The sequence below is a fragment of the Nansenia antarctica genome, assembly GCF_963989245.1.
Source record: "Nansenia antarctica genome assembly, chromosome: 6".
Classification (NCBI taxonomy): Eukaryota; Metazoa; Chordata; class Actinopteri; order Argentiniformes; family Microstomatidae; genus Nansenia; species Nansenia antarctica.
Genome location: NC_137676.1, coordinates 44,619,680 through 44,647,673, shown reverse-complemented (window position 1 = coordinate 44,647,673; position 27,994 = coordinate 44,619,680). Strand labels below are relative to the sequence as shown.

General features: G+C 43.0%; 1 protein-coding gene across 1 annotated transcript; it reads left to right on the top strand.

Annotated features, from left to right (window-relative positions):
* Window positions 1-619: 619 nt before the first annotated feature.
* On the top strand, window positions 620-27,195 carry sycp2 (synaptonemal complex protein 2; the record flags this gene model as incomplete). The annotated part of the gene is made up of 35 exons (XM_080534536.1): window positions 620-718; window positions 877-901; window positions 1,006-1,091; window positions 1,283-1,377; window positions 1,521-1,555; window positions 1,667-1,809; window positions 2,019-2,071; window positions 2,182-2,227; window positions 2,535-2,639; window positions 2,795-2,855; window positions 3,118-3,266; window positions 3,540-3,614; window positions 5,930-6,035; window positions 6,498-6,628; window positions 7,281-7,347; window positions 7,490-7,541; window positions 7,708-7,778; window positions 8,129-8,568; window positions 8,778-8,896; window positions 11,762-11,813; window positions 11,945-12,101; window positions 12,260-12,324; window positions 12,673-12,840; window positions 13,128-13,224; window positions 13,687-13,940; window positions 14,223-14,558; window positions 22,962-23,145; window positions 24,406-24,471; window positions 24,591-24,757; window positions 25,115-25,209; window positions 25,369-25,468; window positions 25,680-25,738; window positions 26,287-26,365; window positions 26,747-26,803; window positions 27,076-27,195. 35 exons carry the CDS (start codon window positions 620-622, stop codon window positions 27,145-27,147), a joined length of 3,966 nt encoding a protein of 1,321 aa, XP_080390662.1. The 3' UTR covers window positions 27,148-27,195.
* Between the last annotated feature and the right edge of the window lie 799 nt (window positions 27,196-27,994).

Here is a 27,994-nt window from a genome sequence, read left to right as displayed (position 1 = left end):
CAACTGATGATAGCTACAGCAATGTGTTACTAGATACATTCAGTGTATGCCTACAGTTACCATGTAGCTAATCATGTAAACATGATGGCCTCAGTTTAGCTAGGCATAAACAGGTAAATCTATGGTTGACCCTGTTTTTAGTTGGAGAAGCTAGTTGATGCAGCACTGAAGAACAGCGATTTCCCAGCATTGAAGGACTTCATAGAAGATGACATCAATCAGGAGAGAACTTGGAAATGTTCAAAACAGTTCCCAGCCAAGTTGGACAAACTCATTCAAAGGGTTGGTATTGTCCCTGTACACTTGATCCTGTCGTCGTGTGGTACTGTAAGCTACACTATGTTGTGGGAAATGAACGTTTCCTGTCATGTTTAGGAATTAGATCGCAGGAATGTCAAGCATGCTTGTTTGGGATTCAGCATCCTTCACAAATACGGGAAGAACCTTATCCTAGCTGGAGCTCAAGGCCTGTCAGCGATGGTATCTCAGGGTCTTGTCAAAAAGATAAGTATTTTCATCTAAGTGATGACACAATGGCAACCGTGTATCATTATCATACAATATTATATTATCTTTGTTTGAGTCATGATTGACTGAGTCTTGTTCTGTCTGTGTGCACATGGTTCAGTGGTTTGAGAAAGCAAGGCTATTGTGGATCAAGCCAGGCTTGAATGAGGCTTTACTGAACCTTGCAGAGGAGTTCTTTGATTCCTTAAGGGTGAGTAACTTGTTGACATTTTAAATGTAGTCAGTGACATACAGTCAACATTTGTGCATGTGGATCTGCATCTGTAACTATGATGACTTGGAAATAAAAGTTACACGACACTGCTTGCTTGCTCCTTTTATCTCTAAACTGTGTTTTTCCTCTAATAGGTCGTTCATGAAACAAGCAAAGAAGGTATGTGTGCATTTAGTTGAAAGGTTCTTGTTAACCTGTGTCTTATTACAAAGTATGCTTGTGGTTATGGTTTAATTCTGATTGTATGAATGTACCTTACATAGGAACATATCAAGTCACTGAATCCTTACTGCATCCCATTGGTGAGCTGGCTGCAGACCCACAAGTCCCCATTATGATCCAGAAAGAGGTTAGGGACAGTTCTGTGAACAATGATTTCCCTAACACAATTAACAATAAACACAATTAATGTTATGTAATACATTTTTGCATTATTGAGGTAATTGGACATTCCTGCACTGTAATTCTCTTAGCTGAATTCGAATGAGGCGGCATTACAGTAGCTCACTGTATTCTATTTTGAATCCATGTTCCTCATAGGCTATTCGGAAACTCAATGTAATTCTGGACAAGATCCCTGTGGAACTCAAGAAAGAAAAGAAGATCTTGTCGTCTCAGGAAACCTCTGATGTTATGTATGTGATGCATACCCTCATCATGCCTCGTTCAATTCTGTGTAGATTTTTATATACACAAAGTTACTGGGTGAATGTTCTCCCCAGAAAGTAGTATTCAGTATTCATTTCAGTAATGCTTGTGTGTCTGGTCTTTTCCATAGGAATAAGCTTGCTGGTCGAATTCTGGAGGGTGGTGGTATGCGGTCTGATTTTGGAACCATAAGTGACATGTCTTATAAGTCATAACTTATACCTGCTTAAGGCACATCTTAATCTTCATCTCTATTTCTCTCTCTTTCTTGTGTAGATTACGACCTGCAGATTGCCCTTATGGAAGCTCTGTGCAGGATGACCACTCGAACTCAGAGGAAGGAGCTGGCTGACCACTGGTTCACTATGGAGTTTGTGGCTAGTGCCTTTACCAAGATTCAAGAGTCTGAGTTTGAGACGGTAAACCCTCACCATTGTAGCCACCCATTTCAGTCTATAACTCTCCAGTAAATTATGTATGTTTTTTTCTATGATGCTCCATGGGGCTTCTCCATAAGCTTAAACATTTCCCATTTAACACTTAAACTTGTTTAATTAGTATTTAAAAATCAGTGTGTCATAACAGTCATTTGAATATTTCTGCATACACAACCTTTCTATGTTTACAGGACTGCCGAAAATTTCTGAACCTGGTGAATGGGATGCAGGGAGATGGTAGGAGGTACACAGACAGATTGTTTTTTGATTCCATGTCGCTCTGCAAGACACTTTCTTTAATGTGCTCCAGTGCAGTGAAATCCAACATATCATAGTTGTTTTCTCTGCCCCCAGAGTGTTATCCTATCCTTGTCTGGAGGTGTTTCTGGACAAAAATGAGGTGAGTGTCCCCTCATATCAAATCAAGACATCACCCCTCTGGTGAATGTGAAGGAGTTCAGTCTGTGGTTTAAGAAGTGTAAAAGTACAGGTTTAGAATGCAAGATTTATGTATTGGGTGTTACTTCAGTGTTCAAGTTGAACATTTTGGAATTGCCATCATTGTAATGTACTGGGAAACGGTAGTGTATGACAATATATTGAAAAGCTCACGCTCTTTTAGAAAATATAGCTCAGAGAAAACATTGTGAGTTAAGCCTGCTCTTTTGGGGAATGTCAAATGTCGGTTGAAAGTACTTTCCCCACAGTTGCTGATGCCCTCTGATGAGAACCTGGAGGAGTTCTGGATCGACTTCAACCTGGGAAGCCAGAGCATCTCCTTCTATTTCTCCCTCGCAGATGAAGACACACTGGTATGGTACACAGCTAAAACCACCATGACAGAATTAGTTTTTTCATGAATCGGTAAAATTAGATTTAGTGTGACTAAATTGAACTGGGAGGGCTGAAAACATTGTTATACATTTTTTAAACAGTATTTGCATTCGGTGATGTTTCTGTTTTCCAGGAGGGTCAGTGGGACACGGTCTGCATCCCAGAGAACGAAGTGCACAGTTATACCGTCACAGGTATACAGACACAGCCTCCTCTGAGACACACACATACTCACACACTTTGTCTTTCACCTCACAAGCTTTAGCAAGCCCTCTCAGAAGATATGCTTTGTGTCTTTTCAAGTTGAATGTGGGAGTATGGGGAAGTTATTTGCATAAGAAAGTGTCTAATGACATTTCCCAAACTAATCTTATTTTGTGTGTGTGTGTGTGTGTGTGTGTGTGTGTGTGTGTGTGTGTGCGTGCGTGCGCGTGCGTCCATGCTTTCCCTCTCCAGAGGAGGGCTCGAGGAGGGTCCTGAGGCTGAAGCTGTCAGAGCCTCTGTATGTGGGCGGAGTGGAGGGTTCCAACCTCACCATCCACTTCAGCTCCTCCCTGGACATCCTGCGGGCCACCAGGAACATCTACGGACACATCAAGAACAAGGTAGGTGGTTGTTCACACACACCACTCTAGTTGGTCCAGGTTGATGCATCTCATACAAAGAAACCTTAGAATATAAGACATTTATATTGATAATGAATGATAGTAATCATTCATGTCAGTAAAAGGGGTAGCTTAATATAACGTATTCAGTTTTTTTGTGCATATTGTATCCTTTCATGTACTGTAGGTATACAATGTTGCACTGTGCCACCCACCCTACATTGTTAAGTGGTAACCCTCCTCGGACACTCAACCTTCTTGTCTCCCCATCAGCCATTTGTGGTCAAGAGTGGAATCTCTGTAGTGAAGACCATAGTAAAGATCATTATGGATGACAGCAGCTCCCAGGTAAGCAATGACCTCCTCTCCAGAATCTTAATGACCTCCCTCAACAGCCACTGTCAACCCTCAGAGAAGCAGAGACGTAATACCTACAGCTGAATGACCGTTAACAGGCCTTAACACGAGAAGCCCCGGGAAAAACTGTCTTTCAACATAAGTTCTGCTAAAAACAGACATTTAGGAAAAGTCAGTAAAGGAGGAGGGCATAGCTTTCTGCAAAGTTATTTCATTATAGTTAATATAGTTCATTATAGTTAAACACATAACAGAAGTCACTTTTTCTCTGATCCCGATATCAATTATATGAGTATTCAAGAAATACAGCACTGTATTTGTTGCGTGATTGTATGACTGTCTTGGAAGTGTTTCTTAGTGTGACTGACAGACTATCCCAACAGACTGTTGTTCCTGAGAGTCAGGTGTCATCTGTAGTTGATGTGGAGAGACAGAGGAACAGCGCTCCCTGTCTGATACCCCACCATCCTGCACCCCAACAGGTAAATGACCACTCTGGCACTTATGGATAATTTAATTCTAATTTTAAGAAAAAAACACAACACCCTAAATTGTGTTTTAGTAATTGAATATGTTTTGTGACTCTATAATGATCTAGGGCCAATCCCAATTCACCCCTACGGCTTCGTTTTCACCCCTATGGCTTCGTTTTGCGCGTTCACGTTTAGGGGTAGGGCTACCCCAATTCATATTTCATCGAGCCATGGCTTCATTTCGAGGGCTAACAATGACTTCGGTTCAAGCGATTCCAGGACCAGACTAGCTTTGAAGCCATAGGGGTACGCTACCCCTTGATTCCAGGATGCATTGCGAATCATCTACAGAAATTGTATGTAGCTCTATTCAATGCGGAAATGTCATTTTACTTTCTCTGTAATTACTTATTAATAAAGATTTGAAAAATTATCATAACCATCTTATTTTCTTAGTTTAATGTCATTACAATGCTTGAAAAATTATATTAACCATCTTATTTTCTTAGTTTAATGTCATTACAATGCTTGTTATTTATAACAAGCATAACAAAAAAATCGCTTTTATGTCGGTGCTGTGTCTAACGTGACAGTAACGCAACGCTGCATGACAGTCGAGCATTTCAGAGATGTACAATCCTAAATCAATTATTACCTGTGGCGTTTTACAGCGGATGATGGTACACATATGTAAAGTTATCAATCAAACGTTAGGCTGACTTGTACATGATGCGCATTTTGACCTATTTCCATGAAGCGGCACCCGCAATCTAATCCGAGCAGTTGTTATTATGTAATATTATTAATGGTTTGTATCATTCATTTAAATGCATTATAGACCTTTTCTTTATAACAAGCACAACAACAACAAAACATTATTATGCCGATGTGCTGTGTGTCTACCGTTACAAGCTGATTTGTGCATGACAGCCGCGCATTGACATATTTCCATGTCTGATGGCATATGACACGCGAAATGTAACTACAGTTAAGGATACGCGTAAAGGATGATGATCTATCACCGTTCGACTCTACTGAGAAATGTTTCCGCCTATTTGTCATCTCTCCTTCACGGGCAAATGTGCCCGCGTCCCCAAGAGATCCTCTTTCTACGTTTTTGACCACGACTACTATGATGGAATGATTTTTGGATTCTTGACGACGAATTGTTCTGAGAAAGGCGCTTGGTAACGTGAATTTTGGATAACGCTTTATGACTACTGATGGACTCGTGTGTATGTGGTGGCTGAGGATTGAGTCACGGGTATCTTTGGAGGAACATCGTGCGCTGACAGATCTGGTTAATACTCTGTGTTTTGGTTAGAGTCATTCATTGTCATTATTGCGATGTCCACAAAAAATACATCGTTGACGAAAGAGACTAAAAAAGGAACGTCTAAACACTACAGTGTGTTGATAACAAACGAAAAAAGATGCTTATAGCACACGCAACAGAAATAAACACAGCTGAAGAAGGCATTGTGAGATGTGTGATTTCGCCGGCAACATATTAACGCGTCATCCGTACCGCGTCTATTTAAACCACTGCTGATGACGTATCCGTCGTGAAGGGCTGTCCCAATTCATAGGGGTAGATTTCAACCCCTATGGCTTGTGGCTCTGTTCGAAGGCCTTGGCTCGAAATCGAGTCACACTCGAAAACGAGCCATAGGGGTAGAAAAGGGAATCGGGATTGGGCCCTAATTTAATATCATCTTAGAAAAACATAATTTTGACTATGGATATCATTGTAAATGTTATTGTTGTTGCTATCTGGTTGTATTATATCAGAGTAAGGTCTTATAATTATTTTTACACACTGTGTCTGTCCAGATGGTGACTCCAGCGAAGAGGAAGGTGTCTGAGTCCAGGTTCATCATTAGCAGTGGGAGAGTGAGGGGGGCTGGCGCCAGCCCCGTTATTGGAGTCATGCCAGCATGTAGGTGGCCCTGCATCTGCCTGACAGGCTTGACATACATAAATGACAGAAAAAAAGAGAGCCACACTCTTATGCTCCGATGTTTTATTATTAATTTGGTAAATCAACGTTTTGGCAGAAAGCTGCCTTCTTCAGGCTTGACACTTTTAATTTGACAGAGTACTTTTCTTGTCCAATCGACCAGAGTAACACCACCTTTTCAGTTACTTCTCCTCGTTAACGTTTTTGACTCCTTCTACTCACAATGCATTCCGTCTTAAAGAATGTCCTTCTCCCAATCATGTGCCCAGGCTTTAATGATAGGTGTGTGTGGTTTTTGCAATTATGGGCCTCTTGGCCAGGTCGTCATTGTAATGAGAATTGGTTCTCAATTGACTTACCAGGTTAAGACTAATAAATAAATGTTACATTGATAAAAAAAAAATATTGTGTTGTGGTTTCCCCTCCCTTCAGCCACTCCAGGCGGCAGGACCACGGTGAAGCCAGCTCTGAAGCTGGTCAGCTCTTGTGAGAGGCAGCCCAGCCTGGGGGAGTTGAGAGCGGCCAGTGCTGCTGCCTCTGTTGGTGCACTGGCCTACAACAGGAGGGAACAGGTAGGGCATTCTGTACCACTCTATGGGCCAGATTCTAACTCGAGAGTGTTCGTGTTTAGAACATGCATTGATTTTATGGAATGTTTTTGCAGTCATGGACCTGTTTAAAAACACTCATAACCAAGCCCCCACACTCCCCATCCCCCACCAGTTTACAATTTCAGTTGCATATGAAATTGAATAGTTCAGCTCAAGCTAGACTATTTTTTTTGTAGTATTTCATAGTATTTTTCTCTCAGGTGGATGCAGTCGTAGCACCTCCGACACAGAGCAAAAGCAATAAGAAGGACCCCAGCAGAGAAATGGCAGAGAAATACCACAGGGTTGGTCTGTTCTTTACCTTCCCTCCCCAGGAGTCTCTGCTAATACAAGCACCAGAGGAGATACCAGTCATAGCAGTAGATTATCATTTGTAGATTTAACAGTAGAACTAGTAGTTTCAAGTTTCAAAGTTGTACTGGGATTCAGGGAGTTTATGGCAGTACAATTAAATCCTTACTCACAAGCTCTTCTCTAATAAAACGCATAAAACACAAGTCAAGTAGGAGGGGAGTAGTAGTCTTCCAGCAGTAGTAGTCTAATGTCTAGATGTAGAAGCAGTAGTAGTAGACATGTTGTTTAGCAGTTGTTAAAGTCTGTATTTGTTTTGCAGCACATACCACTAGACAAGGTGGTGGAGATGATTCAGACTGACCAGGAGGAAGAGGAGGAGCCTCTTGGTACAGCTATTCTAATCTATACTCTCTGTTCTAAATGTATTTATTACTGATCACTTGGTCATCATGACATCAATTCTCCTAATTGAATAAATTATTGTGTGAATGTAATGTGTTCCTAATTTGTCCTTGCTCTCTCAAAAAGACCATAGTTTTGTGCCTGACTCTCAGCCTCCCATGAAAACAGAGAGAAATATGTAAGTGCGCTATTGAAGCATTCACGGTCAGGCAAATGTTCTTATTGTGGTACTTTAATAGTAGAGCTCATGTATCAACAGTAGTATGGAACTGAAATCACTGATTTGGTTTGTGTACGTGTATACTTGTGTGCGCGCATACACACAACATATCTTCTTACTATAGCTGCAAGCTGTCGGTGGCTAAGATGCTGCTGGAGGAACAGAGAAGTTTCCGCAGGGCTCTGCCCAGACCAGGTAAACACTCCACGTGCTTCCCCTTCCATTTATACCCAAGAATAGCACACTTATACAGTTCTAAACATTCTGAGGTTACTTAGAGTTACCCATTTCAAACAAGGACAAGTTACTGTCATAAAAGCCGTACACATAAATAATAGTCAGATGTCAGGGGGGTACTGCTCACACTATTCACACAGAACTTCTAAAACGACAATTGCTGTTATTAAATCCCCAATGCAGAGGTGTTAACTACACGTTTCTCCCATCAGAGCCTATGTTAACTACACGTTTCTCCCATCAGAGCCTATGTTAACTACACGTTTCTCCCATCAGAGCCTATGTTAACTACACGTTTCTCCCATCAGAGCCTATGCTGGCAGTGCAGCAGCAGGATCGTCCATCTTCTGCCCAGAGGGGCTCAGCTCCAGGCTCAGGTTCAGCCAGCCACAGGCAGCTCCATGCCCAAATCACTCAGCGACTGGAGGAGGTCGTCAGGGAGCGGGAACTGGGCACTGGACCTCAAACCCAGGGCAGAGTAGGGCCTGTTGAGAGAGGAGGGTCCCGGGAGCGACGTGGGGCCCAGAGCAGAGGGCCTGAGAAGCAAGGTGGGCCTGCAGGGAGAGGTCCCAAAGAGCCCCAGAAGCAGAGAGAAAAGCTGGTTGAAGTGAAAGTGAAAAGTAAAGCCCAAAAATGTCAGGATCCAGAGCTTAGCTTAGTCAAGTCCACTCCAGCCAAAGGACAGCAGGAGAGGGCAAAACCCAACCCCAAGGTCAAAACCACTGGGGGAAACTCAGGCAAAAACCAGGTGAGGACCATTCTTTTTAGGAGAAGGAGATTACATTTCACTTGAAGTTATTTTTTATTTCTTGATAGGGTTAGGGTGTCTGAGGATGTTTCCACAATGCTGTCTGTATGCTTAATGCTGATTTCCACAGTGCTGTCTCCACCAACACTGCTACTCGCATGTAACAGTCTCTTAGCTTCACCATGTTGTCTCACTGTTATGGCACGCAGAGAAATGCAGAGGTGACAGGCACCATGATGAAGAGGATCGCCAGCCATTACGAGACCACCACCACTAAAGCCACAGCAGAGTTCATCCCTCCGTGCTGGCCTCCTCCACCTACCAACAGGTACAGAGCACACATGGGAATTCAATCAATTGCAGATAGTGTTTTTCCAGGATAACTTTTCAGGTACAAAAAAAAAATGTAGACTATTTGGCAGGGTTCGACAGTGCGACTGTTTTGGTCGCATTTGCGAGTGAATATATTTCTGTGCGACTTGGAAATACATTCAATCGCACCAGTGCGACCAAAAAAAAAAAGCGTAACTACTGTCATGCGCAGTCAATCTTATGTTCGTTAATAAGATCACAGCGCATCTAAACCAATGCAATCCTTTGAAAACAGAAAAAAAAAAAAAACAGACACGTGACCCGCAAGCACAACAAGCTCGCATTTACATTTGAAAATCCTGTCAGAAAAAGACCGCTGTTAAAATGAATCCGATTACGGCATACTTTAGCAAGGCTAATGTTAGCACCGTTCCAGACAGAGAGGAGGTAGAGGGGGGTAGTGGAGTCAACATTACAGCTGGAGACGAGAGTGACGAAGAAAACATATATATCCTCCAGTAGGTCCAGGCACGAGCGGCCCCGGGGCGACTTCCTCGACACCCTGGCCACCGAGGTCACCTCGTTCAGCAGCACCAGATGCACAAACAGGAGAGACACTCGACCGAACATCGTTGAGCACTTGAATGCGTCGCAGCCCAAAACCCACAAAAATGTCGACAACTATGTAATTTACAGAAGAAGAAAAAACACGAATCAAGAAAATATATTAATTTTTCGTCTCAGTTGTATATTAAAGTTGTATCCGAGTTCCCTCCCGTTTTGGCGTTGCGTAAAAATGTTTGACTTTCTCCGCTGTGCGTAAAAGACTTTCCTATTCAGAGGTAAAGTAAATCAAACAGTAAATGGAGGCTAGACCATGCTGCTTTTAAAGCCATACCAACACTTTTCTTTAAATATGTTATGATTATGATAATTTGTTGTCGTCATACGAAAATTGCGCAATTTTCATTGTGCTACTGAAATTCTTGGTGTGCTACTAAATTTTTTGACATGGTAGCACAGTGCTACCTGGGGAAAAGGTAAGCGTCAAACCCTGCTATTTGGGGATAAGTGTGTAAGTGTTTTTTTCTTCTTCTTTTTTTAAAGGGAATTCATTGCCAACTGTCAGTATTAATATGTTGCCAGACAGCAGCTCATAGATAGATATTAATGTGTTTTGTAATTTTCTTGTTTTGTGGTAGATCTGTTTTTGAGAAGAGCTGGTTGCCGCCTGCCAAGGTGAGTATTCATAGATTGGATGGTTATATTTGGAAAACATAATTATGTGGTCATTTCCTTTGTTGGGAATAATATTCATTTAGATGCTGCTAATGATTATGTTTTGCCCTCACATTCATTTACATGCTGTTTTCTGATGTTTCTGTCTCTATTATTAAAGGAGACGTCTAAAACACCTGCATTTATGAAATCTTACACTACCTCCAAGTGGACCTCTGCACAGCAACAAGGGTATTGTCTATTTTCTTAAAACAATTTTTTTGAAAAGTAATATTATAAATATATAAACAGTATATTGTACAGAGCACAGACATTCCTTCTTACAATATTGATTTCATCCATGTTTCTGTTTTTGAACAGAGAGGACGTCTTTGCATTCACAGCGGACACACCGATGAGTACTGGGGTAAATAAGCCTTGACCATGTTTCACCACTACAGTACTTGATGAGGTCTCTTTTCAACAAGTATATAATATAGGTCTGTGGAGTCCCCAAAACATGTCTTTGAAGTTTTTTGCAAACACTCAAATTTTAACCTAAAGGCATTCTAGCATGCCTCTATACTTCTCTGTTTCAGTCCTGTTCTCGATGGGCTGTAGTAGCTGGGCAGTGTGTGGGGAGCAGCTGCTCATTTGCATTTAAAGCTACAGACACAAGTCTGTACACAAGTCTGTACACAAGTCTGTTCACAAGTCTGTAGCTTTAAATGCAAATGAGCAGCTGCTCCCCATGCCCCACTCCAGAACTGGTTGTGGCTTTCCGGCCTTGCCTCCTTGATACCATGGTTACGGTTAATTTATTCAATCAATTATTGAGGATGGAACTCCTCAATACACTGAACACACTGATGGAACTCCTCAATACACTCCTCATTACACAGAACATTTTACTTCAAGTGTAACTTATGTTGTGAGTTACCAAAAGCTTGTAAATACAGAATGGTCGTATTAGCCTGTGCTTCACTTTACACACACTGCCCAGCTACTACAGCTTATTATTATTATCTGAGCAAGTTAGCTGCTGGGGGCTAATCAAAGTAACACAACGTTGCCAAGCAAAGGAATTCCTGCAGTTTGACCATTTATTTTTCACACGTGTGTCGTTAAACTAATACCGTAAACGTTATTGTGGATCCTGCAGCCGTGGGCGGAGATACTCAGATGGGGGGCGGTATAATTCTAATGAGATCCCACTTTACATAGGATCGGAATAGAATCGGAATGGCTTGTTGAATTGCATGTTTTCTGAAATAGGCAGCCCACAAAAAACTGACTGGGTTGTTTTATTTCACAGTTTGTGTGTTAGTAGGCCCATCAGAGACCCACATGTATGTGCACAAGCAGAGGAAAAGTATGGGACCTTTAATAATGTCATTCACATCATGTACAGTACTCTACTTGTAAAGAGTGATTTATTTTCCCTTCTTCCTTAAGGGGAAGGGGAGAAAGTCTGCTGAAACTTCGGGGAAGGGGAGAAAGTCTGCTGAAACTTCTGCCATAGACAGCAGGTAGGACAGGACTAATGCAGTATGTGATTATGGTACATTTGTAAGATTACCTGTGTTGGTCACAGTGCTCCTCTATGTTACAGAAAGAATCCCTGAAATGAAATGCATGTGTGATTTAGTGTTTTTTTCTCTAGTGCCGTTCGAGAGTCCTGGGCTACCAAGAAAAGCCCAGCTGTGAAGCCCAAGGTGTGTGTGCGCACGCAAGCATGTTTGTGTATGTGGTTTTCATCTCAGTGTTTATTAACAGTCTGTTACTGTAGGTTTTAATCTGCGTCTGTGTGTGGTGTGTGCGTGTGTCTGCCTCTCATCGGTTCCAGCGCCAGGTGAAGAAGCATCTGTTCAGTGACACAGACACTGACGCCATGACAGAGGTCAGCTGGCTGAGAGAGTCCAGCAGGAAGCCCAAACCCAAAGTGACTGACTACAGCAGAGAGCCTCCCGCCAAGCCAAGACTCCCCGCCCCAGACACCACATGTATGCTAACTCCACGTCCTCAGTGTGTAGTGTCTTAATGCCCTCATAACCCTGATATAGGAATGACACAAGGCCTGTATTAACATCAGGAGACAGCTTTTGAGTGTGTAAAACATGTATTCTGAGAAGTTTTTTTCTGACTCTGTGTCGTACCTTAGATACGTCCCCAGACATACCCCCTCCGTCACCCCAACCAGTGAAGGAGAAAGCCAAGCCAAAGAAGGTGAGACCGTCGAGATACTGTTCTAGTCTCTAGGGGTGAAACTGGGGACGAGGAGAAAGGGAAAGGGAAAGGGATGATCAGCTGATAGTGGTGTTTAATATTGTAGTACTGATCATCATTTTGAGGTCTCACCGTCAATGTAACATCTAGGTCTCAAACTCAGACCAAGTACATGTAAATGTGGTTAATTAATGTATTCATCCACAAGGGGTAACTGCAAAATGCAATCAGGGCAACAGACAACAGGACAGATTGTACACAAAATGAATTGAACCTTAACAGTAAGGCCATCTGTATAATGAGCATTGCCTCAGTTGTCCACAATGTGTCACTGTTGTGTAATAACAGAGACAGAGGGTGAAGGCGAGTGTAGAGCAGAAAGAGAAGTCCGGACCGGCTGCAGGCACCTACAGAGCAGCCAGGAGGCCCCAGAGAGCTGCAGCCTCCACCGCCAAGAACTACAGGGAGCCTGACAGTGCCAGCCAATCAGACACAGAGCAGCCACCCACTCCGAAGGTGTGAAACACACACATACAGACACACACCCATTCCCATACCTTGTCGCCCCAATGCTCATAGTGTAATAAGGGCCAGGAGGTTTTCTTGATCATCACCTGTCTAGGAAAAACAGAGCTTTCTCTTAAGGTCATCTGCTCAGGAAAAAACACATGGCTGTATCAGCTTCCATAATTGTTTCTTTCTATGTGTGGTGTATGCAATTTTAATTTATGGAGCTGACACTTCATTTTACAAGAACATGCCATCTTTCCTTTGATTCATGATGGTTGCGTGTGCCCCAGCAGAAGCGCAGCGTCGGACAACCAGAAAAGAGTGAGGTTTGGCACGAGACGGTGGAGGTGAAGAAGAAGAAGAAGCCTGTCCCCGCTAAGGAACAGACAAGTGCAGGCCTACAGAAAGAGTCCTGGGCTGCCCGACTGCCTTCTTTCTCACACTTCCTTCCCGCCATAGAGAGAATAAGATGTAAGGTTTTATCTACAAACACAGCACAGTCATAATAGCCATGTTACCCTGTATATCCCCAGCATATGCAATCTATAATCTTTCAAGTGTTTCTCTGTGGAATTCCGAGCTCAATGTAACACAGTAGGCAGTAGCATTACTATTAGCCGGTTCTATCACTCCAGGGACATATACATTGTGTATATGCATATGTACAGTATGTATTATTCAATTTCTGTGCTTTACTCTTTCTAAGCAGCTGAAGGGAAACTAACTTTTAAACCAGTCTACTAACCAGACCATCTCTTAACTGTAAATTGATATGAAGCAAAGTATCTCTCTACCATCGACCACTCCCAAAGCCAGCTGTCTGAGCATCTGTGCTTGCTTTGGCCCCTTTAGCTCCAGAGAAGTCGGTGGCCTTACCCCGCTCCCCCCCCACCCCGCTGCGCTCCCTCTGTGCCTCTCCTGTCTACTCCCCCCCTTCGCCGATCATCCTAGAGCCGCCCAACCCCCCCCGCAGTGACAGCAGCAACAGAGGCTTCCAGCCGTCCTTCTTCTACAGTGCTGGGAGGAAAAGCAACAGCAAGGCCAAGGCTCCTCTCCCCTTCCTCCCCCCCCTAGGCCTCTCCCCTATACGGCCCAGTGTGGTAGAGGTATGTAGGGTAAATTAATAGAAAAGTAGATGACTGTTTTCATGTCAGTGTGACAGTGCTACACGCTTGTTTGTGTGTCTTCAAAGCGACGAGTGACATTCCGCTTTACCAGCAAATTGAAAGACCAAGTAGCGTATCACATCCATTTCACTGAACTAATGCACCATGGAAAATACCTTCATCACATACTGTCTTAATTACTGCTCAGTAAGTGATTAGATATCTCCTAACGATTACCACATTTCTCCCTGTATCCTTCTGTCTCTTTCTTTCCAACTCCAGCTGAGCCCCATCCAGAGCCCCTTCCAGTCCCTCTCCCCTGGACTGTCACCGATCACCCTCCCCTCCCCGTACTCCCTACCCCTCCTGACCTCCACAGCGCTGGAGAAGTCTCCCCTGGATTCTCTTCTCCAGGCCCCCTGTCTCACCCCGGGAGAGGTGCCCTACCACCACCATGGCCTCCATTTTGGCTCCAGCCAGCCAGGCCTGTCCCTGTCCGCCTCCTTCGACAAAGAATCGCTCGTCTCCAGGGTAACGCTGAGCCAGTCCTCGTCCAGGTCGGTGATGTCATTGACCAGAGTGGAGGTCAACCCAGCAACACTGACTACTCAACTGGAGGTAAGTATATACTATGGTAACATTTACCTTACTAACCAGGATGTAACTGCTGTTATCAGCACAGCCGAACAACTTACATTTATTAATTTATAGATTGATGAATGCTAAGAATTGTGTGGCTCAGTTTGATGCACCATTTACTCTATGTTTGTCTTAATGGAGATGCTATACAATACAAACTAGACCTGGGCAAAATGTATATTAAATTATACAACAGTTAGTTCCGACCAAGTAATTTGATTGGACAAGAGGCATTCCATGAGTGCTGATATACAGTATGAATGAATGGTCTTTATTGTCATTAATACAGTACAGGTACCATACAACGAAATTTAGTAGGGGGGGCTCCCCTGGTGCTTGGAAAAAGACTAAAAACAAGAGGGCCAAGGGTAAAATAAAAAAAGGGAAAAGAGCTGGTTTACATAAATAAAGGCTATGTACACTATCTACTATATTATACTACTATACTATACAATAAAACAATGTGCTGTACTCTATGTTATGCTATAAATATCCTAACTTTTCCTATATCTGAACTAGGGATGCACGATATGCATTTTTTTCCAACCGATACCGATGTTTACCCGCTTCTCGTGGCCGATAACCGATATGAGAACAGATATAAATTCACAGTTGATAACCTGTAGTTCATGCACACCTGAAGGTAAGAAAGGCTATGTAGTGAGCAAAGATTGATGATTTAATATTCCATAGTGATCTCACCAAATCTAACTTACATCACTATTGTTAACACAACAAAGAGAACACTTCTGACTCTTCAAATGTTCATTTATTATTTCCTCTAACAAACAGAATCTGACAGTGCACAATGCTTTTTTTAGCCAAGATCTGGCCTCCTTTTATGAAAACAAAAAAGGCTCACCTAAGAGTAATTAGATCAAAAAAGTGTCAAAAATAAAGTGCATCTTGTCTATCCCTGTAAATTGAAAATGCATAAATAAAATATCAAAAAATAAATAAATAAAGTGCATCAGTCAATACAAAAATAAAGACTTTTATAGAACCAAAAGTTTTATAGAACTTTTACAGAAACTAGTGCCAAATGGCTGCTTAGTCTGCAGATAAACAGAATGACAAAAGGCACATAGTAGGCTACACTAGTATGCTTAATAAAGCAACTGAAAAGGGCTGGGCTATGCTACTTTTAGTGCATGAGGATGAGGTAGGTTCAGTGGCGTGCAGTCAGGTGAGGCAGGGTAGGCAGTGCCTCACCCAGGCATTTAAGAAAGAAAAAGAATATCAGTCTTTTTAAAATAGTTTTTTATAATTTTTTAATCTAAAAAAATAATATATTTTTTATTTATTTTACTAATTATTCTTAACTTTAATGTGTTAAAATGTTGTTAAAATAAAAATAAATGATGTAAAATGTGTTGTTTTAAAAATATAATGCATGCCCTGGCACCAGGAGAGTTTGCTCCCAAGGCTAGCTGATTGCTGATTGCTGGCGAGAGGCACCTGTGTGTGCGAGAGGCAGACTGTGCTTGTGCTTCTGTGCTATGCGAAGTGATAGACCAACGGTTTCGTAGGTTTGCGCATGCGTAGTCTGTTCTCACATTGTCTTCATTGATGGACGTTGAGGCACCGTGCCACGCTGCTTCTGACAGCATGATTGACAGTTTGCGTTTGGCTTGTTTGGCTTGCCGTAGCGGCATTCCTCTGCTGTTTGCGCCACGGTTCTAGTCTACATTTCCCCAGCTAACTTGCGATCTCGGCATCATGGATATCCAACAGCTAAAAAGATTTTCAACCTTCAGTTTTGAGCAAAAAACGAAATGTGATTGAAAATGGGACGGCAACACCTGACCTATCTCAATTAACCCAAAGGAAGGGACAGAAGATTGTACGAACATTTCAAACGGAATGGTACAAAAAAAGGACTGGCTGTGTGGATCCTGTGTCCTGTGTTGTTGATGCAGGTGAATTTATATTGTCATTGAGCTGTTTTGCGTGCTGCTGTAAATCCTGTTGAGATGCAGGTGAATGTAGGCAATGCCATACAGGCTGTTGCGCTACGCTATGTGTAGTTATGAGATAACAATACATGACATTTTTGACCAGCTATTTGATAGTATAGTATATATGGGCTATGTGATTGACTTTATGGTATAGTATATTAGCCTACAACATTACATTACAGTCATTTAGCCGACGCTTTTATTCAAAGCGACTTACAATAATTGCATTTAATGTAGGAGTGTACTGCTTTTTTAAGGCAAAATGAAGAATAGCAAACTAAAAATACAGTATAGCAATATAGCAATAGCAATAGCATAGAGAAGAATAGCAAACTAACAATACAATAGGTGCTTAACAGGGAGGTAATTATGCGTTAATCGCATGATTTTTTTAAAATAGCTCACTGCCTACCCAGCCAATGACCTCACTGCACGTTACTGGGTAGGTTGTGATAAAATCTGGCTTACGCTAGTATCGATCAGACTATGGATGTGTGTGGCGACTGTATCATACAGAGCAAACTTCCTGCAGTTTTCAAATGCGTGTTCAATAGGCACAGCAGCTTTTTTTGTTCGCGGCTAGGCTACCTTCTGCTACTCTGCAAAATAGCGGCGGCTTAGATATTCCTTCCATACAGCGTGCTTGCAATGGTGAATCTTAAGGTGACTTATGAGATTCGTTGTGTTGTAACTCGTAGACCTTTGCCCTCCTCTCCGAACTTTTGTCGAACATGTGTTGCAAATTGCAAACGCACTATCTGCCTCAGAAACTCTGAAGAATGTCCACACCGGGGAAGCTCATGTTTCGCTCTCGTCTATACACTGTTGTACGCAGGCGCAGCATCATGAGCGCGGAAACCGGAAGCAGAAATATTTCTGGCTTCATATTATCGGCTCTATATCGGCTAAAATTGTATAAAACCGATAAATATTTAATAACATTAATTTCCCATTATCGGGCCGATAAATATCGGTGCCGATAATATCGTGCATCCCTAATCTGAACCTTATGTACACAAGGGTTGTCATATTGCACATAGTATTGTTGCACATTCATTTAAAGTGTCGCAGTTAGCAGGTTTGAAATGTTCACAGTTGTATTTCAATATTGCACTTATGTTTACAATCTAGTAGCTGAATGGCCATAGGGTAGAAGCTGAGCTTCAGTCTATTTGTCCGTGCGGACATGGTCCTGAACCGCCTGCCTGAGCGCAGCCTAACAAAGTGTTCGTTCCCAGGGTGGGATGGGTCTCTGGAGATCTTGGTGGCCTTCCTGAGGCAGCGTGTGTTGTACAGCTCTTCCAGAGAGGGGAGGGGGGCGCCGATGATCTTCTGGGCCGATCTCACGACTCTCTGTAGCGCTTTCCTCTCTGCGGCTGTGCAGCTGGAGAACCACACGCAAATGCAGTAGGTGAGGATGCTCTCCACTGTGCAGCGGTAGAAGGTCACAAGCAGCTCCTGTCTGAGGTGGTATTTCCTGAGGACTCTCAGGAAGTAGAGCCGCTGTTGTGCCTTCTTGATGATGGCTGCTGTGTTGGTCCTCCAGGACAGGTCATCCTGTATGTGCACCCCCAGGAATCGGAGAGTTGAGACTCTCTCCACACTCCCTCCATCGACTAGCAGGGGCTGGACCTCAGATTTTTTCCTCCTGAAGTCCACGATGATTTCCTGGGTCTTTAGCTGGCTTAGCAGCAGGTTGTTAACCTTGCACAGCTTGCCCAGCTGCTCCACCTCATCCCTGTACGCCGCCTCGTCCCCCCCCGAGATGCAGCCCACCACGGTGGTGTCGTCTGCAAACTTTATGATGGAGTTGCTGGGGTGGACGGGGGTGAAGTCGTAGGTGTAGAGGTTGTAGAGGATGGGGCTCAGCACGCAGCCCTGGGGGGACCCAGTGCTGAGTCTGAGGGCTGTGGAGGTGTGGGAGCCCACCCGCACTCTCTGGGGGCGGTCAGACAGGAAGTCCTTGATCCATGCGCAGATGGAGTGTGATAGTCCCAGGTCTAGTAGTTTGGTCACTAGCCTGTCTGGAAGGATAGTGTTGAAAGCAGAGCTGAAGTCCACAAAGAGCAGTCTCGCGTAGCTGTTCCCCCTCTCCAGGTGGGATAGAGTGGAGTGGAGAGTCGTCGCGATGGCGTCCTCTGTGGGCCTGTGGGCTCTGTAGGCAAACTGGTATGGATCCAGGTTGGGCGGGAGGCATGTGACTATGTGGGCCCGGACCAGTTTCTCAAAGCACTTCATGATAATTGGTGTGAGTGCCACCGGGCGGTAGTCGTTTAGGCAGCTCACCGTGCTTTTCTTCGGGACTGGGATGATTGTTGAGGTTTTCAGGCAGGGTGGGATGGTGGCCTGGGACAGGGACTGGTTGAAGATGTTGGTGAAAACCCCGGCCAGCTGGTCGGCGCAGTCCCTCAGCACCCGTCCCAGGACGCCGTCCGGCCCTGAGGCTTTTCTGGGGTCCACCGCCTTCAGCACGCGTCTCACTTCATGCTCTGTGAGGGTGAGGCTGCTGAGAGCTGGAGAGAGTGGTGTTTGTGTTGTGGTTACCTCCGTTCGCCCCTCGTCGAACCGGGCGTAGAAGGAGTTCAGCTCTTCCGCCAGCAGGGGGTCACCCTCAGCGGCTGTGAGCCTGTTGGCTCTGAAGTTTGTCATGTGCTGAACCCCCTGCCACACCCGCCTGGAGTCGTTGCTCAGGAAGCATTCCTCAATCTTCTCTCTGTGGTCTGCCTTGGCCTCCCGGATGCCACGGTTTAGGTTAGCCCTGGTGGTGTTGTACAGCAGTTTGTCCTTCGCTGAGAAGGCGTTGTTCCTCTCCTTGAGCAGTTGTCGGACCTTCTCAGTCATCCATGGCTTCGTGTTGGGGTAGACCCGCACACGCTTGTCCACGGTGGCTGAATTGGTGCAGTTCACTATGTGGTTCAGAACCGACGACGTGAACTGTTCCAGGTCCTCATGCTCATATTCCTGCCATGAGGTGTCATTCAGTCAGATCTGCAGTGGAGCGGACCCTGCTGGCCAGGTTCTGACAGTCTTAGTGGTGATGGGAGTACTTTTCCTCATGGGAGTGTAGGCTGGGATCAGGAGGATGGACACGTGGTCAGACATGCCTAGATGAGCTAGCGGTCTAGCTTTGTAGGCAAGCTTGATGTTGGTGTATACCTTGTCCAGTGTGTTATCTCCTCTTGTTGCACATTTAACATGCTGATAAAACTTGGGTAGTACTACCTTCAGGTCAGCATGATTAAAGTCCCCCGCTATGATGTGTACTACAGTATAACAGCACTGGGACTTTTAACTATGTATCACTCCACCGCACAGATGTTCTACTTACTAAATGACCGTTAATTAGACGACATGTTTGTGTCTGGGTTTTTGGTGCCGATCACCGATCACCGATCACTGGAATCAGTGATCTGCCGATCCGATATCACCGATCACCGATCACAGCGTCGAAAATGGCAATTGAAGCATTCTATTTATTGTGTAGCATTATTTATGTTTTTAATTATTCTTAACACCATTGACATTGTATATTAAGTATTCAAATGAAATTAGGAGATGAGAAAGTATCATGAATTGACAACCATCTGTTTTATTGAATTCACAACCACCTGTAGCCTACTTCAGGAAAAACAAATAAAATGTGAAAATAAAAATCATAATAAATAAAATGTACACTGTCACATCAAATGTGCAACATTCCACTCGAATGAGAGGAACTAGGGGCTCTTAGAGAACTTGGAGCTTATACAGTATACTGTAGCTTTCCTGAGGAACAATAAACATACCCAAACTAAACTGCAACATAAACAGGCTATAGCCAAATATAAAATACTGTTTCAAGTCATATTTAGGAGGAGATAAGACAGCAAGTCGGCAATAATCAATAAAACAAAAAAATCAAAACATTGCACCTAAGGAGATTTCAGACTCAAACCTTACTTCTGATTAAGCAGCATCACTGGCAGATTAGCCTTGAGAAATACAAGCATCTCAGCGTTTTTGGCACTCAGCCTGTCCCTCTTATCATCTAAAATATGTCCTGCTATGCTGAAAAGTCGCTCGCTATCTACACTTGTGCAAGGTGCACAGAGGAAGACCTAAAACTTGCGCGCTAATAGTTGTTGTTGCTATGGGCCTTAGCCTAGCTTAGTGACTTCCTGGGGTCACATGACGTCGCTGAACACTACCTACACTACGCTCGTGAAGTCGCGCTGGAACTCTGACCAGCACTCGTGGAACGCCTCTCGTCCAATCAAAGCACTCGGTCCCTTTATGACGTCGAGCCCAGTGTGCGATTCGGCGCTCTCGGAGCGAATCGACGAACGCAGCAAATGCCGTATGATATTCGTGGTATTGAAAGACCTTGCGTGCGTTCCTCCGCGAGGAATTTCTTTTGAGCAGACATTACAAACGGCATATTTGTTGTCTCTTTCCGACACTGTGTAATATTGCCCGACTGGCGACGCCATTTCTCTATGTAAACTGATCGGCCGTTTTGAGAACTCCGATCAAAACCGATCAAGGGCATATCGGCCGATATCGATCGGCGCCGATCAGATCGGAGCATCTCTAATTTAAATCTAAGCTAAAAACCTTCATGTTTTGCAACAGTTATGATTAAACACTAACACTTCCATCCATTATTAATTTCTATAATCTTATTCATTATCTTATTAAATGTATGACCACTATGGGGTCTAGAGCCTTCAGTCACTCTGCCCCCCGTCTCTGGAACTCTCTCCCACAAGATATCCGCAACACTGACTCTCTTTCCACCTTCAAATCCTCCCTGAAACCCACCCTTTTAAACTGCCGTATTTTTAACTGATGGTTGTTTTTAAGTCTTTGTTTCATCTGGTTTTGTTTGTTTCTGTTTGTTTGAATCACTGTTTGAACCTGTTTGAATCTGTTGCTTGTTTTTAAATTATGCTCTGTAAGGTGTTCTTGAGTGCTCTGAAAAGCGCCTATAAATAAAATGCATCATTATTATTATTATTATTACTTTTATTTTTTAATCTACAGGTGCAACTCCAAACATTTGAATATCGTGCAAAAGTTCATTTATTTCAGTAATTCAACTTAAAGGGTTAAACTTAGATATTATATAGACTCATTATATGCAAAGCGAGATATTTAAAGCCTTTATTTGTTATAAATTTGATGATTATGGCTTACATCTTATGAAAACCCCAAATTAAATATCTCAGAAAATTAGAATATTACATGAAATCAATAAGAAAAGGGTTTAAAATACAGAAATGTCAGCCCTCTGAAAAGTATAATCATGCATATGTACTCAGTACTTGGTTTGGGCCCCTTTTGCATGAATTACTGCCTCAATGCGGCATGGCATGGATGCTATCAGCCTGTGGCACTGCTGAGGTGTTATGGAAGACCAGGATGCTTCAATAGCGGCCTTCAGCTCTTCTGCATTGTTCGGCCTCATGTCTCTCATCTTTCTCTTGGCAATGCCCCAAAGGTTCTCTATGGGGTTCAGGTCAGGCGAGCGGTTTACAAGAGGAATGCTACATTTGAAGCCCATGTCCAGGATCCGTCTGTGTGTGGTGGCTCTTGATGCACTAACTCCAGCCTCAGTCCACTCCTTGTGAAGCTCCCCCACACATTTGAATGGTCTTTTCCTGACAATCCTCTCCAGGCTGCGGTCATCCCTGTTGTTTGTGCACCTTTTTCTTCCACACGTTTTCCTTCCACTTAACTTTCTATTAATGTGCTTTGATACAGCACTTTGTGAACATCCAACTTCTTTCGCAATTACCTTTTGAGGCTTTCCCTCCTTGTGGAGGGTGTCTGATGGTTTTCTGCACAACTGTCAGGTCAGCAGCCTTCCCCATGATTGTGAATTCTACTGAACCAGACTGAGAGACCATTTAAAGGCTCAGGAACCCTTTGCAGGTGTTTTGGAATAATTGGCTGATTAGAGTGTGACATTTGAGCCTACAATATTGAACCTTTTCACAATATTCTAATTTTCTGAGATATTTAATTTGGGGTTTTCATAAGCTGTAAGCCATAATCATCCAAATTATAACAAATAAAGGCTTGAAATATCTCACTTTGCATGTAATGAGTCTATATAATATTTAAGTTTAACCCTTTAAGTTGAATTACTGAAATAAATGAACTTTTGCACGATATTCAACATTTTTGAGTTGCACCTGTATTTACTATCCTCTTGATGTATCTTTTTTAATGCTGTATGTAAAGCACTTTGAAATGCTCCTGTTGTATGAAATGTGCTATACAAATAAACCTTGCCTAACAAAATGACTGTTTCATCATAGAAAACACTGTCTGTGTGCGACCGAGGACGCAAGCCTGACCAACACCAGCATCTTCTATCAGGTAAAATAGCATAGCTGAGCAACTCTGTTAAAGACAATGTCAGCACATCTGTGGCCCAAAGAGAGAGTTGGTAGATGGCGTATCAGGTTATGGTTTGGTTCTCCTCACAGGACCCAGCCTCAAGCGCCACAACTCCAACCCTTCACCTAGTAACTCAGAGGAAGATGAGGAAGTGGAGGGAGAGAAGGACAGACAGAGAGGAGGGCAAGGAGTCAAGATGAGGCCCAGGAAACTGTTCAAGCCCAGTAAAACATGTCTAAGAAGTCTTTCATATGTATTTCTGTTTCCAAAATGTAATTGTGTGTAAATGTGTACTGTATTACAGTATAATAGTAAACTGTGTGTATGCTGGGATCCCTTGTAAAAGAGACCTTGGTTTGAATGGGACTCCCTGCTAACTTGAACTTACTACAATTTATTTTATTATCTTTATTACATGATTTAAATGATTTTCATCCACTTCAGCAGCCAAAACCAACCTTCAAGCCCCGGCCCAGACCCGGGAGGAACAGAGCAGCTCTGATGAAGAAGGTGAGGAAGAAGAGATACAACAAGGAACCAAGGCTGGTGTATCCAGGGCAACCAGGAAAAGCTACCACAACTCCAACCCTTCACCTAGTAACTCAGAGGAAGATGAGGAAGTGGAGGGAGAGAAGGACCGACAGAGAGGAGGGCAAGGAGTCAAGATGAGGCCCAGGAAACTGTTCAAGCCCGGTAAAACATGTCTAAGAAGTCTTTCATATGTATTTCTGTTTCCAAAATGTAATTGTGTGTAAATGTGTACTGTATTACATAGGGCTGGGTATCGCCACTGATTTCCCAAAACGATTCGATTCCGATTCACAGCTCACAATTCGATTCGATTCACGATTCGATTCGATTCGATTCGATTCCGATTCGATCTAGTTACAATATACATTTTTTGCTTGAATATGAAAGAGATTCTCAGAACTAATGCTATAAATGGTTCAAGGAACCCTATAACATGTAGCATTGTTAAACATATCAATGTTTACATTAAGAATTGACTCCAAAGCAGTTACATGAATGTACTTTTTATTGGAACATAAATGAACATCATTGACCAACATTTTGCTAATCCAAAATGCACCCAGACATCTGACTTGAAGCCTGGTGGTGACTTGAGTGTCCCTGCCATCGCCATGTTTTTAGATTTTAGTGTTGAGACCTTTCGTTGCGTGAGATATGATAAATTCTTGTAGCGCGAGATCTCGTTGCGGGTTGAAGCTGCAAGCAAAAAAAAAAAAAAAGATCGATCTCGGGATTTATGAATCGATAAATCGCTCATTCAATGAAGATCGATTCAGAATCGGGAAATCGATTTTTTGAACCCAGCCCTATTACAGTATAATAGTAAACTGTGTATGCTGGGATCCCTTGTAAAAGAGACCTTGGTTTGAATGGGACTCCCTGCTAACTTGAACTTACTACAATTTATTTTATTATCTTTATTACATGATTTAAATTATTTTCATCCACTTCAGCAGCCAAAACCAACCTTCAAGCCCCGGCCCAGACCTGGGAGGAACAGAGCAGCTCTGATGAAGAAGGTGAGGAAGAAGAGATACAACAAGGAACCAAGGCTGGTGTATCCAGGGCAACCACCAAATTCCGAGCAAGAGCACTCGTGACTCGTTCAACCTGTATATTAATCTGGATGTTTCTCCAGACGTGGAGCTGGGCAGGGTGTTGCCTTCCCACATGGTGAGCTCCAGCCGCTGGGAGGCCAGTGTGAATGTGGAGAAGGATATGGAGCTGTCTGACGTAAGCTCCACCCCCCACGACATGGGCTCCATGTGTCGCCAAATCAGCTCAGAGTTTCAGAGAAAATCCCAGGTGTGACACCCAAACACACACATTCTCTGTCACAATTCTCTACAATTTTCTCTGTAGTGTACATTGCCTAGGATTGATTTGAGGATGGGCTCTTATACCCATCGTATGCTTTTAAATCCACGTTGAGTAGTATCAAATGTGGACTTCAGGGAAAAGGGTGAAGGATTAGGGTCTATTTTGTTTTCTCTTCCCACTTTATCTCTCAAGCATGTGCACTGACAAGCTAAATGTATAGGGCAAAGTCTTGTTTACTTGACAGACTTGTATGGCATAGGCTTGTGAATGATTTTTGTGGGAAATCCTAAATGTAAGAATAGAATGCACTTACCGGTACCTCTGTTATGCTGTGCTTGGCAGAATCGGTCCAGACGGATGGAGCTGTACACCAAACAGTCTCTGAAGACTGTTGAACAGCATGTGTCTTCCGTCAATATGCAAATCAGCCAGTACAGGTCAGTTAGTATAAGAGGAGACAGTACACTATCTAGTAATCAAGCACTCCTTTTTATACATCTTCATCTATTTCTCCCCCTCCTCTCTTTCTTCCTCTTCCTGTCTTCTTTCTCCACCTCCTCATCATTCTCCCCCCACCTGTCTGTGTATCTGTGCAGGTCTCAGACTCTGCAGCAGGTCAAGAGTGTTCTCCTGGATGAGATCAACAATTTGGAGCAGGACGACAGCACGCTAAAGACCATGGAGAAGGAACTTACTGTAGGGGTTTACCTCATTATCACCTTGATAGTTCTACAATACACCATCTAATCAACACCACTTCTTAATTGAAAGCAGATGTAGTATCATTTCAAACCCAAACTGTTTATTATCCTTGATAAACGTATTAAACAAAAAGAAGTGTTTTGAATCATGTGCTGTATGCTTCAGCTTACGTTGATGTAATCTATCCGCCCTTCAATCTCATCAGACACACTGGAGGAAGCAGTCTCTGGCTTTCCACTCTTACCAGGAGAAAGACGCTAGAAGGTGAGGATTTAGGCTGTTTTGTGTGTGTGTGTGTGTGTGTGTGTGTGTGCGTGCGTGTGTGCGTGCGTGCGTGCGTGCGTGCGTGCGTGCGTGCGTGCGTGCGTGCGTGTGTAAACCTTTATCAAGGAGGTTTCTGTTGGGCCCTGTGACTGGATCATTTTGTTCCTCTTTTGTACTCTGTCACACTCCACAGATGTAAATCAGCCTCGAGTCACCCCATCACCATTTGAGAACACCACACAATACACTGCTTCACTTTTTAAGCATGACAAAAAATAACTGTGACCAACAAATACAAGTATCGTTTGAGCTAAACTTCGTCAACAAGGTCGGTTTTATTGCTCCCCTAAGCAATAATACACTCTTACGCAATTTGTTTTTCAGGATGCGGTGTCGTAGCATGCCTATTCACATGACTGTTATATCAGAATATCACTGATTATCTCAACCAAGGGGCAAAGATTTAGGAACATTTGGATATTTAATTGACGCACTCTTCATCTCGTCTAGTCTCTTCTCATTGTAAAAGTATTGTTCCTTCCCCTCAGACTCCAGAGCCTCAAGACCACTTTACAGACCAATGTGTGTCACAGCCTGGAGTACGAGGAGCGCATTTTCACCTCTCAGGTGTGGACTTCACCTCCCATGTTGTTTACAAAAGTTTTAAAACAGTTCTCTGTTCCACATGGCACCATTTTTGAGAATTAGGATTATTGGCAGCAAACTACAGCATGTCACCTTATATTTGTTTTAATGTTTTGTATATACTAATGATGACCATTCCTCATTTGTCTCACACAGGCTATCGTTTTACAGTTGATTAAGTTAATTTGTGTTCTTAAACCTATTCTACTACTGCCCATTAATAACTCTTTTAAAATTATCTTTGCAGTAGGGAATTTATGGCATGTTCATCCCATTTTATCTTCTGTCCACTGTGTACCCCTGACACTGTAATTGAGGAGAGTTCAAACCAGTGTTCTCTGTTCTGTCACCTGATGTTTTCAGATGTGCCTGATGAAGAAAGACATGAAGTCAGTTCAGGACAGACTCTTCAAAGAGATAGTGAGTTGAAATGACAAGAAACCAGAGCAGAGACTACAAAACAATTTTCTGCGTTTTGGCTGGCGTGTTGTATAGGGTCCTCTTTTGGAAGCCATACACAAAGTGCATGTTAAAATGCAGCTTAAAGAGCTTCAAGTACTGTGAAGGTGTTTTTAGGGGATTTTGATTGTGTAATTGTGTGTGTGTGTGTGTGTGTGTGTGTGTGTGTGTGTGTGTGTGTGTGTGTGTGTGTGTGTGTGTGTGTGTGTGTGTGTGTGTGTCGGTCCTTTTAGCAAGAAGGGGAGATACTGAGTGTGAAGAGAGGACTACAGGCTCTGTTCCTGCCTAATGGACCCAGATTCTAGATTCTGATCCTAGCAAGTACCTCACAAGGTGGCACTGCATATTCTGATGTGTTCCTGTTCTGTTTCAAATGCAATATATTGCATGAGTTCTCTAGCTATGACTATTATTTTTAATATAAATAATACATTTCTGTGAAAATAGTTTGAACGACAATTCAATATGGTCAACATCTTCACCAACTGTTTAGATTACACATTCAGTTTTAACAAATACATGATTATAGAGACATCACACTGTCCCTTACTTTGTTGGAATGGTCATATTATATAGGCTAGTACTGTCTGTAACTTATTCCTAGAAATAAATATGCATACAAAGACTGTCCCTATTCCTGTGTTTTCTCAGCATAAATCTCAGCAATTCAGTAACCTTTTTTAAACCTGTCAGCAGCTTTTACCAATTGGTTATTTATTCACCCACCTTCAGTAGCTATCACTTTATGACATACTTTAGAATTTAAATTATTCTGAAAATAAGAGGAGGCAACATTTTTAAAAAAAAGACCTTGTATTTTGAAGACAAGTAGTGCTTACAAAGGTTTTTCTTTTCAGTTAAGACATTGACAGTCCAGTTCAGATTGACATATATACAGCTGATATGAAATTCGTCTCACGACTACACAGTCTACCTCCCACCCCCACCCCCAAGTGACACATTATTCAAATAAGAAAGGTGAGGCTGGTCACATGCACAACTTCCTCCCAGTACAGATTCACCACCTTTTCAAAGGAGTCTGATTAAAAAAAACAACGACAAAGACTGAAGAGATTGTTTTTCCTCAACTCCCGTCCTAGTCCCAGGTTCCATTGCAGTCCTCTTCCTCCAGGCGGCTCCCGCAGTGGAGAC